Here is a 12,087-nt window from a genome sequence, read left to right on the forward strand (position 1 = left end):
AAAAGAGAGGTGGGGGAAAGAATTTAAGAAATAAAACTAAGAAAAAATAAAAGGAAAGACTACAAACATATACATAATGCAAATTGTAAGATATCAACACTTGTACGGCAGTTAACAGCAAATTATAATCAACATTTAGATATATTGAGTTGGTAAAGAACGAAACTCACGAGAGTCTTAAAAGTTCATTTGATAAAGAAGTATTTTTGTGAACTCTGCTGTAGACATAGTACTATTTAAAAGCAGTATAAAGAATGTTTCTAACAAGTTTTTTTTTCCTAACTGGGAATTTTCAGATTATCTCATTACAAAGACAACCCAACGTATTCATTTTGGCTGATTCCCACTTTATTCGAATTCTAATCTGAAGCTCATCTTCGTCATATAATCATATCATACTGTTTAATGTTTCTATTGCATTTACTGTCGTATTAGCGCTAGATTGAAAGTTGGAAGTTAGCGCATTAACTCGGTAGTTGCTTTACGACAGTCCCTAGTTATTTTACTCGGTCTTTCCTCCTCTATATGATGCATATATGTGGTACGTTTAACTATTACAGTTTTTATTTGTATCTTATTGTACTATACAGGTAACCATGACCTGTCAATGTTGAAAAATGGGCTTTGCTGTATATAGCCAGTAACGCTAAGGACATCTGAACAGCAGTTGAGTATAATGGAATTTCTTGAAACTGTTTTTATGCTTCAAAAACTCTTGAATCTTTATGTAAATGAATTATGATATGAAGATAGTGAAGCAAAGCTTTGGAAGCATGAGTAATGAAGCAATTAGCGCTTAGCGAACCTAATGCGGTAGCTAGTTGGCAAGAGTGGATCAGCTGTGATTGTAAACAAAAGCTTAACATACATCTTCGCTCCCCAGCCTTTCTCATTTTTACTATCTATGGGTCCCTACACTCCGGAACGTGGTACAATAAAGGTATGAGACCAGTTAATCTCCCTCGGCATACTTGTTTAAGAATGGGAATGAGTGAAACATGATTGGAAATGATGTCCTGTACAGCCTGTGCCAACAGGCTCAATATTTGCAAAACTTTTTTTTTCTCCTGTGGGAACAGTAGATTTATCTAAATATCTAGAGAAATCAAAGAAAAGTGAACTGTTGGCATGATAGTATTTAATGCAATGGTACCGACTTGTCGGTAGAATAACTATCGTATGTTATTGTGAAGGTTTTGTTTATCAGCTCCGTTGAATTTGGTCGAACTTAAGTTTAGAGCTGTATTTCACTTTTCGAGCTGCATCTTTGCACTGACATACATTATTGAGAGGGATTTAGGATTATCTAGAGAAAGGTAGATGATGTATATGATTTTGAAATTTTTTATGGTTCAGCACCTCATCTGCCACCCCAGCTCCTCCCGCTGAACTATGCTTTTTCTATTTTTCTTGAATAGAATCGTATGAGAATTTTTTTTAGCTGCAAGTAGACAAGATGGTCTATCATTTGGAATCATAAAGGACTTTGCCTCTTAGACAGCTCGTTTTTGCTTTAAATACCACACACTTCCTTTCTTTTGGAAGCATTCCTCCATCTATTGCCTCATGGATCTCACTTATGCTATCTCCTAAGCGTTTGATGTGCCTTATTTCTTACTTCCTCGACACTTAGAATAGCATTCCCTTTTTTCACATCACCATTACTGATCTTGCTGTGCAAGGTTTACTGGTGATCTGAGTGACTTACCGTTGGTCTTCCTTTCTCAGGGATTTTAGGGAATCTTTTATGTCCCTCAACATCTCTAAAGCATTTGACAGGGTGCAGTACAAGTATTTTATTTCTAAACTTCTTTCTATTGGTTTTTCTGTTTCTCTCTGTTCCTATATGCATAACACGTTTCCCAGCCATTCCATTGCAATAGTCTGTGATGGTACAATGTATCCCGTATATCCTATCAACAAAGTGTCTCACGTGGTTCTGTCTTATTGCTTACTCTCTCTGTCTTCATACGCAATAGTGCTAAAACTCAATTTGCCCTTATATATCTTTCTGAGTCACTCATTTCGTTCCTATAAGCTTCAAAATTGCCTCTCAATGCTGTAGTAACATTCATTTGTTGGGCGTAGTGATATCCTCCACTCTATCCAAGAAATCCTTCCAAAGCTTGAGGTGTTGTATTGGTCCCATAATTATTATCTTCTGAGCAGCTCTTCTTTTTATTTGTCTTAGTATCTGGGGTTGTTTCACATCACCTATTAGCAAGAGTGGAATCTAAAGCTTTCCGTCTCATTAATTCTTGTGAGGGTCCCATAATTATTATCTGAGCAGCTCTTTTTTGTCTAAGTATCTGGGGTGGAATCTAAAGCTTTCTGTCTCATTTATTCTTGTGCCATTACCCTTCTTCAGTCTGTTCTACAGGTGTTATTTTTTGCATTGTTGTTTGTGTGTTTCCCTGTCACAAGGTCTTAAACCCAAGGCATGTGTATGGTTGCTGCTTCCCACAGTTTCTGTGTGGAGACTGGCCATTCATGGTTTGACTGCTGACACCTCCTCCTTTCATCAGACAGCTGAGTAGTGGAATTTGATTCCTCGTTTTATCTTTCCCTCTTTCTGTGATCTTTTTACCTTTAAGTGTTAGGTTTACAAACACCTTTAGAACCCTGATTTATAGTTTGATTCCTTTCTTTCAGTATTTTTTAGTCACCTGATTTTTTTTATTGCTTGTTTTTTAAAGCAGAAGAAAATTATGTAGTTAAGTAAAGGCAGATTATCGATTTAGTTATGCATTAAAACTAGATTTGGTCATTTGAAATTTTCTTGAATGGCAGAGCTTTGAAAATTAAAAGCTGTGATCATTTGATTTAATGATATTACTAATGATATTTTATGATATTAATTATGTTGGGAGTGGCAAGGGTTAAGAGCATCAGGAAAACTGTGAAGTTGATTAAATATAAGATTATCATTTGTAAAAATCAACAGAATCTCATGAAAACTTCTAACCTCCCTCTTCAGCTGATAGCTGAAGTTTTTATAAAAATGTACCAACATTAAAATGGTATGCTCTTTGGGATTGTGAGGAAAATTTGTTTGTGAGAAGGCTGGGAAGTAGCACTAACAGCATCTCAGTCTGTCATCTGTTGTTTTCCATTTTTCATTATTTCATGAGTGTGGATAGTATATTTTGATTAGAATTTACTGAAAGTAAATCTTGGTTGCTGGGAAGGCTATTGAGGCTTTTAAAGGTTTTGTTGATTTCTTTTGCAGGTGTTTCACCAATTTCTTCATTAATCAATCCCACATTGTATTGGGGGAGGGGGTTGGGGTAGGAGGAGGGGGGGTAGAGATGGGGGTGGGGGGGTATTGGTAAGTTGGGGGTGCCGGGATGTGGGTGTGTGGTGTTGTGGGTGTGTTTGTGTACTGTAAAGACAACTGCTTTGCTTTAGAGTTTTAGGTTAGTTTAGGTATTGGATTGATGGGCTAGGCTAGGCTAGATTGTGCTGATTAGGCTAGTTTAAGTTAAGCTACATTTGATAAGGGTAGGTTGACCTGTGATTGGTAAAGTTATGGTAACTTTTAGTCTTGTGTTTGGTTAGGTTAGATTAGCCTTTTCTTTCTGAGATTTAGACCACTAAAGCAGCTCATGGACCAGGCAGTGGCTCAGAGACTTGGTAGATTTTTAACCCTTACCATCTCGTACCAAAGATTGATGAGGTGCAGGATATTGCACAAAAAACCTATGCCAGTGTATTGTGCTTTGCAGAGCCTTGGTTGGATAATACCATTCATGAACCAGATGTGGAAGTTGAGAACTTCGTATGGCTAAGGAAGGACAGGAACCATATTGGTGGAGGTGTGTGTATGTACATGTGCAGTGACGTCACATATGACCTTAGATTTGATATCATCTTTGAGGACTTGGAGGAAGCTGTATGGGCCAACATCTTACTACCCAAGACCAAGCTCATTCTTGTTGGTATGTGCTTCTGACCTCCTGATAAGATCAGTTTTTATAGTTTCCTGGAGGATGTGTTTTCCAAGACAGCAGGTATTCTGAGCTCCAGAGTGATAATAACTGGTGAATATGATACTAATGCCACAAGTCTTGGTAGCTCCACTTTAGTACTTTAATACCCAACAGAGTCTCTTTTCTTATATGATGTTTATCAGCTGATAAAAGAGCCAAACAGAGTGTGAAGCACAAGTCAGTATATTGTTGACTTGGTATTAGTATCTGGTATTCAGAAAATCTTTCATATTAGTATTACACGCATAGTGTTCCCACTGAATGATCATATGATTATATATTTGAAAAATCTCAGAAGAAAAGATAAATTTTCTTGATACCATTATTGTTCGTTCATTAAAGCCTCAAAGCTTTAGGAACCCCATAAAAGGGGTCTTATGGTTGTTTATGATGATACTGATGATTGTCAAAGAAACATGTTTGTTTTGTATAATGTTATTGTGTTATTTCTTTTTTTTAGGAACAGTTCGGAAGTTTTCAAAGAACTGGAACCACTGTGAAGATACAACACACAAGTAATACAAATTATCAGGATGGCTACATGTGACAGTGACCGTCTTTCATGGCCAGGCCATAGCATTGTGCTGGCAAATAGTTTGTACCACCTCTATGCACAGTCTTGCTTATTGGATGTTCGACTGGTGTGTGACGAGGCACACATTTATGCCCACAAGGCTGTGTTGGCTGCTGGCAGTCAGTTCTTCCTAGAGCGCTTACAGTCACTAGGACCAGGGATGGTTGAGCTCCAGATGTCTACTGCAAGTCTTGGGATGCTCATTTCCCCAAGTATGTATTTCACAGTTCCAATGCCGTAGATCTGCGTGTTGTACATGCTCATTATTCATTAATGCATCAATGAAACATGAATTGTAAAACAAAGTATGGAAGCTGATTATCTTAACTTTAATGTATACATGATTCTTAGTACATAGTGAATTAGAATTTTGATAGCATGTAAGTGAATAATTTTTCACATTTATTTTGCAGATGATTTGAGAGCAGTAGTAGAGTACATGTATTGTGGTGAACTTTTGGTACCTCACCATCGATTGCCACATGTCTTGGCTTTAGTACGCTCCCTCCAAGTCTTTGGATTTCAAGCTGATGCAGGTGGATACATTGCAGGACCAGAAGCTCAGTATTTGACACACACTGAAATGAACTATGCTTCATTAGATACCTCAGGTGTACTTGAAATACCCTCAGACAGTTCCCACATGCAGCTAGAGAGGACAGGAGATGGCATTTGTGGACTAGGGGACAGTACTTCCATTCCACTTGTAACTGTTAAACCCCATGAGCAACATATACTTCAGGATCCTCCAAAATATTCTGAACCATTGAAAATAGATACAAACTTAAGCACAGTAAACTCTACATCTAATATGTCTTTTAGTGAACTGTGTACTACCCAAGGAACAGATGGGGATGCCTTTGCCATTCAGTGTAGTCAAGTGAAAAACAATATTCCCTCAGTATTTGAAAGTTCTGTTTTGGAAGAAACCACACCAGTGTTCAAGAGTAGGCCACAGAGTGCAGTGAGGTTTACAGCAAGCCTGACAATGATGTTGTATACACAGGCACCGTGCTTAGTTTCAGGGGGGAACCTGATACTGTTATTGAAGGGGGCAAGATGATAAACACTGCATTAGAGGATCATGGCAAAGAGGAATGCAACCCTCAACTGGACTCCAGACAAGCTGGTTCCTCTGTCTTGGAAGGGGACACAGATGATGCATATAATACTGTCATGTTGTTAGAAGCTCTCGCAGCAGATGGTAAGATCAGTGTAAACAGTAGCATTATAGATCATATTCCCTGTTTTACTAGAATAGCTTTAAGAGAATGTATGCTAGTATGTATTTTATTTGTAATCATTAGGAACGATTATACTATTAGTTTCACAATATAGATATTTCTTGAGCAGTGACTACCCCTTTCTAGATAAAAATTTTATGTAAAAACAGAGCCCTAAAATGAGGTTTATCAAAGATAATTCACCCCCTTCAACCATCATAATGCATAGTTTGGCAAATACCGTTTACAAAACTCATCAGCCATATAGCAACCCATCCAGGCCTTTGATATCCTCATAAAGGTGTAGTGGCACTAAGCAACCCTAATTCAGATTGATTTACACTTCTTTACTTATGCTGATCGGACCTGCTCTCCATTTGCTTGACATCAGCTTTCATTGACTTCACTTCAATATATGGCCTTCAGAGGTGTCAGCTGGATATCACTGCCTTTTGTGCATGGATTTTTTCAGGACTTGAATTATCAATGCATTTTTTTAAAACTTGAGAAGTGTACTTAAAGGCATCAGTCATTAGACTTTGATGTGTAGGCAAGTTTGATGACCTGTGTTTTGTTTGCCTTTTGCATTCTTTATTTCAGAACGGTTATAGATTTTTAATTTTAGACAAGTATATGACATTTTACAAGTCGTATTGATTGTGCCACACTAATCTTTGAAATATATCGCAGTTATGTGTAATACTGTACCTTGTACACTTCATCATCTTACATGGAATATTAAACACTCAACTAAGTAGTCAGGAAGGTGTTTTTCCTAGCAGTATATATATCCCAAGGAATATATAGTAAAGACTGTGTGGTGTGAATGAACTTTCTAATCTTACATTATTTAACTTGTGTTCAATCTTATACTGGTCATTGCCATTACTAAAAGAAAAACTACAGAAGATTTTTTCAGACAATTTGGCACCCTCTTTCCCATTCAGATTGAAATCCTTAGTTAAGTGAGCCAGTCACTGATGATCCACTTGCATGCCACTGCAGTTTGATTGGTACAGTGTACCACAAAGTGCCCACCACTCAGGGTAGTACAATTACAAGCACCTCTAAAACAACCACTTACATTTTTGCCTAGCTTAGGAATTTTTTATGGTTTACATTTTGCGGCAGGGGTGTGTGATGTCTCCATGGTTGTTTAATTTGTTTATGGATGGGGTTGTTAGGGAGGTAAATGCAAGAGTTTTGGAAAGAGGGGCAAGTATGAAGTCTGTTGGGGATGAGAGAGCTTGGGAAGTGAGTCAGTTGTTGTTCGCTGATGATACAGCGCTGGTGGCGGATTCATGTGAGAAACTGCAGAAGCTGGTGACGGAGTTTGGTAAAGTGTGTGGAAGAAGAAAGTTAAGAGTAAATGTGAATAAGAGCAAGGTTATTAGGTACAGTAGGGTTGAGGGTCAAGTCAATTGGGAGGTGAGTTTGAATGGAGAAAAACTGGAGGAAGTGAAGTGTTTTAGATATCTGGGAGTGGATCTGTCAGTGGATGGAACCATGGAAGCGGAAGTGGATCATAGGGTGGGGGAGGGGGCGAAAATTTTGGGAGCCTTGAAAAATGTGTGGAAGTCGAGAACATTATCCCGGAAAGCAAAAATGGGTATGTTTGAAGGAATAGTGGTTCCAACAATGTTGTATGGTTGCGAGGCGTGGGCTATGGATAGAGTTGTGCGCAGGAGGATGGATGTGCTGGAAATGAGATGTTTGAGGACAATGTGTGGTGTGAGGTGGTTTGACCGAGTAAGTAACGTAAGGGTAAGAGAGATGTGTGGAAATAAAAAGAGCGTGGTTGAGAGAGCAGAAGAGGGTGTTTTGAAATGGTTTGGGCACATGGAGAGAATGAGTGAGGAAAGATTGACCAAGAGGATATATGTGTCGGAGGTGGAGGGAACGAGGAGAAGAGGGAGACCAAATTGGAAGTGGAAAGATGGAGTGAAAAGGATTTTGTGTGATCGGGGCCTGAACATGCAGGAGGGTGAAAGGAGGGCAAGAAATAGAGCGAATTGGAGTGATGTGGTATACAGGGGTTGACGTGCTGTCAGTGGATTGAATCAAGGCATGTGAAGCGTCCGGGGTAAACCATGGAAAGCTGTGTAGGTATGTATATTTGCGTGTGTGGACGTGTGTATGTACATGTGTATGGGGGGGTTGGGCCATTTCTTTCGTCTGTTTCCTTGCGCTACCTCGCAAACGCGGGAGACAGCGACAAAGTAAAAAAAAAAAAAAAAAAAAAAAAAAAACATTTAGAGCAAAATTGATTACTGCAGTGTTGTGTGGTCACCAGTTAAACAGCTGGAAATAATCAATTTAGAAAGAATATAGAAGCATTTCACATGTTGAACTGATGGTATCTTTCATCTTGTGACATAATGATATCAGTAAACCTAGCTGTTTGTTGCCACAGAATATTCACTGAGTGGGAGCATGTTTTCATTTAGCAGATAAAACTTCCTAATTACAATGCAGAAGTGTGTGTAGTAATGAGAATGAAGTAATATGCACTGATAGACTGTATTTATTTTAATCTTTCTGTCAGTACATGGTTTTTTTGTCCCCTTTTGTGATTATAAGCTGATAATGAGTCAGCAAAGTATGGCCATCATATCAAAATGATACTTATTCTGTGCACCAGCTCCCAGCCCATCAGTGGTGGATATGGAAAACATTCTTCTGACTGATGAGGCAAAAATGACGGTTAGTCCCAGATGGTTGCGATCTCGGAGATCACTCAGGGCAACAGCAGACTCCCGAGTTAGACTGAAAGTGAAAGATAGCATCGGTGGTGTCTCTCTCCAAGATACTTCTCAGCGACAGTCAGCAGTTTCCTCATCACTTCCTTCAGTCAGGTACTTGACTATTATTGTAGTTTTCAGTAGCTTTTGTTTTTCATTAAAATCATGAAATTTAGTTTTCATTCTAGCCTTCAGGGTGGTTTTGTTTGGAAGTGGAAATAGTGTTAAGATGGAGTTATCAAGTCAGTTTAGGTAGCAAAGGTTTTGTACATTTTTTATGAATGACTTTAACACAAGAGTTAGAGGTACAGGATTTGAGGAAATGGTATTTCATGTGAAAAATTTATTTGAGAAATACTGGAGAAAGAGTGAATTGTATAGGACATTTTGGATCTGGAAAAAACATATGATATGGTTGAGATAGAGGATTTGTGAAAAAAAGTATTTGCTCTGAAGAATTTATTTGAGAAATACTTGGAAGAAGAGTGAATTGTATGTGACATTTATGGATCTAGAAAAAGCATATGATATGATTGACAGAAATGCCTTGTGGAAGATGCTAAGAATATATGGTGTAAATAGGAAGTTACTAAATGAAGTGAGGCGTTTTTGCTGGGAGAGGTAGGCATGGATGCTGATAGGAAGGGAGTAGGATGGTTGGTTCCTGATGAAGTGGGGTCTTCGTTCAGGATGAATAATGTCACTATGTTTATTCAGTCTATCTGTAGATTGGATGGTGAGGGTCATAGATCAAGGGGCAGGTTTACAGTAAGGTGGGGTTGGGAAGACATGCGAGGTGAATCATTTGCATTTTGTAGACAACTCTGATAGCAGAATGTAGAGAAAGAATCCAGAAGTTGGTGACAGATTTAAGGAGAGTTTGAATTCAGAAAATTGAGAGCAGATATGAAGAGAAGTAAAGTAAAGGGGTACTGCAAGGAGATGAGGCAGGATGGTTTGGTTTGAATGTAAGTATATGGGTGGACATGGCAATGGATGGAACCATGGGGGCTGAAGCTAGTTCCTGGGGTTGATAAAGGGACTAAGGTCCTGGGTGCATTAAGGTGCATGTAGAAGTCATTATTTGTTAGGGCAAAGAGGGGTGTTGTATGAATGCAAGGATTGGCTTAAAATCTAAAAAAGAAGAGGGTGGATCTTTTGGAAACAAAATGCCTGAGGACAGCGTGAAGTAGGTTGGTTGTGTAGACAGTGACTGTGTAAGAGAGAGATGCAGTAAGCTTAGTCTGACAAAGAGCTGGCCAGACACATTTGGATGGTGTGAGCATAAGGAGAGGATGAGTGAAGTCTATCTAAGAATATCTAAGTGTCAGAAGTGGAGGGAACAATGGATAGATAATGACTAAGAATTAGAAGGGTGGAGTGATGGAGGCTTTAGATTATTGAAATCTGAACATTTAAGAGGGTGAGAGACATACATGAGATAGTATGAACTGGATTGATGTAATACACAGGAGCAATGTAATGTCAGTGAGCTGAACCAGAGTATATGAGGTAGTCAATTAAACCACGGGATATTATGTGCAGCTTGGCTATGGATGTAAGGCTTGGAATTCATTACATTATATGTGATTCATTTCATTACATTATACATGACAGTTAGTGCTATTAATTTTCATGGTCTGGGCTTAAAAAAGCCACTCAGATTATTACTGAATGTAGCACATTGCATTTGTATGGCCTCACTCTAATTGAATTTTCCCCAGCAGCCCAGAAGATGAAACAAACTTCAGGGATAACAAGGAGAGTTGGATGGTGGTTTTGCCAGAAGCTCGTACCCCTGTGATTCCTCACATCTCAGGTGCCAATACCGTTCATACAGAAGCATCCATTGCTGACATTGCCACATTACCACAAATTAATGAACCCCCAGTGCATGTACAGTCTTCTCTTGCCAGCTCGTCTCTTTTAAATCGAGCCAATGGTTCTAACACAGTTCCTTTGATAGCCTCCCCCATGCCTATTGCCACTTCTCTTTTAGCACAAACTTCATGTCCAAGCAGTATGTCTATGTTCACACACAACTCCGTCTCCAACAATAATTCATTGTTAGCACAGTCATCACTCCATAATCCAACCACATTGCTTACTCAGTCCAACATCTCTTTTACTCCATATCTTCAACCCTCAGTTCTTTCTACAGCTATTGTTAATCAGTCTGATATTTCTCATGTTCATCATACTTTGCCTACTGTCCCCTTGCAGGCTGTATCAGTTCAGTCAGTAGCATCTGAAATCCCTATTTCTTATCCTCAAAATGTTACATATTCCCAGTCTACTAGCCCAATTTTCACCCAGTCTTCTCCTTCCCCAGCTCATATTTTGACACAGACTTCTTCAGTTCATCCCCATTTACATTCTCCAGACTCCAGATCTTCTCCACTAAGTGAGGCATCTGTTTCAATTCTTACCCCTGTCACACACTCAGATACACCTACTACAATAGCAGCATCGGCATTTTCCTCTCCTCTCTCACAGTCATCTCCAGCTTCTGTCTCTATCCTTACACAGTCATCTGGCTCTTCTGCTCCTCTTTCCAATATTTCAGATCGACCAGTTTTACAGTCTATAGGTTCCAGTAACAGTCCTCTTAATCAGTCACCCATATCTTCCCCTGTATTGTCAGTATCCTCAATCTCCACTACATCCTTGCTCTTACATCCATCCTCTTCTTCTAGTCCATTGATACTACAGTCTCCTGTACCCTCAACTCCTCCAGTGTTTATATCTAGTGCCTCATCCTCTGTACATTCTTCCAGTGAATCAAATGTTAGCTGCTCCTCATCAGATACAGTTTTCCCACTAGCCCCTGCCTCATCCCTTACAGGGCTTTCACCCGTGACAGTGTCTTTGCCAAATTCATCTCGTTTATCTCGTACAACTTCTTCTCAATTAGATATCTCTGTTTCCCCCACTTCATCCAAATCTAGTTGCTACACCACAGTATCTACATCTTCACCACGAAGCAGTGCCTCATCAGTGTCATCAGCTTGCACCATAATTACATCCAATAACAATCCTTCAACCGTAAGTGCTTGCAGTAACAACACATCAACATCCCTCAGTACCATCACTCTCTCCACAAATGATGGTAAATCATATACAAACCCCACAAGCACAGCAACATCTAGTCCAGGTGCTATGTCAGAAGGACACAGTGGCAGTGAGGAAGAGGATGCTCATAGATGTTCTCAGTGCCCTATATCATTCAAGAACTTGGACAAACTCACTCTTCATCTTTGGAATGAGCATGAAATTGGTACCCTTGCCAGATGTAAGTATTACTTGACTGCAAGTCATCAAGAATGTTACTTTAAGTTTTTAACTGCGGATGCTTCCGAATTACAATGGTTCAGCATACAGTTTTTCGACTTTACGATGGTGCGAGTGATATGCATTCAGTAGAATCCGAACTTTGAATTTTGATATCTTTCTGGGCTAGCAATATGCAGTACGATACTCTTGTGATGCTGTGCAGTGGCATTAAGCTGTAGCTTCCAGTCAGCCTCAAGATCACATGTGCCTTCCATCAGCTATTTCAA

At 39.2% G+C, this 12,087-nt stretch overlaps 1 protein-coding gene across 1 annotated transcript in view; it reads left to right on the top strand.

Annotated features, from left to right (window-relative positions):
- The first annotated feature begins 809 nt into the window (after positions 1-809).
- LOC139754207 (uncharacterized) overlaps positions 810-12,087 on the top strand; it is a 36,931-nt gene continuing 25,653 nt past the window's right edge. The window contains 7 exon segments of the mRNA XM_071671449.1: positions 810-940; positions 3,726-3,938; positions 4,450-4,775; positions 4,977-5,516; positions 5,519-5,767; positions 8,428-8,641; positions 10,255-11,819. Of these exon segments, the coding sequence (XP_071527550.1) occupies positions 4,523-4,775; positions 4,977-5,516; positions 5,519-5,767; positions 8,428-8,641; positions 10,255-11,819 (2,821 nt within the window). The 5' untranslated portion in view covers positions 810-940; positions 3,726-3,938; positions 4,450-4,522.

Source organism: Panulirus ornatus, chromosome 2 (assembly GCF_036320965.1).
Source record: "Panulirus ornatus isolate Po-2019 chromosome 2, ASM3632096v1, whole genome shotgun sequence".
NCBI classification, from domain to species: domain Eukaryota; kingdom Metazoa; phylum Arthropoda; class Malacostraca; order Decapoda; family Palinuridae; genus Panulirus; species Panulirus ornatus.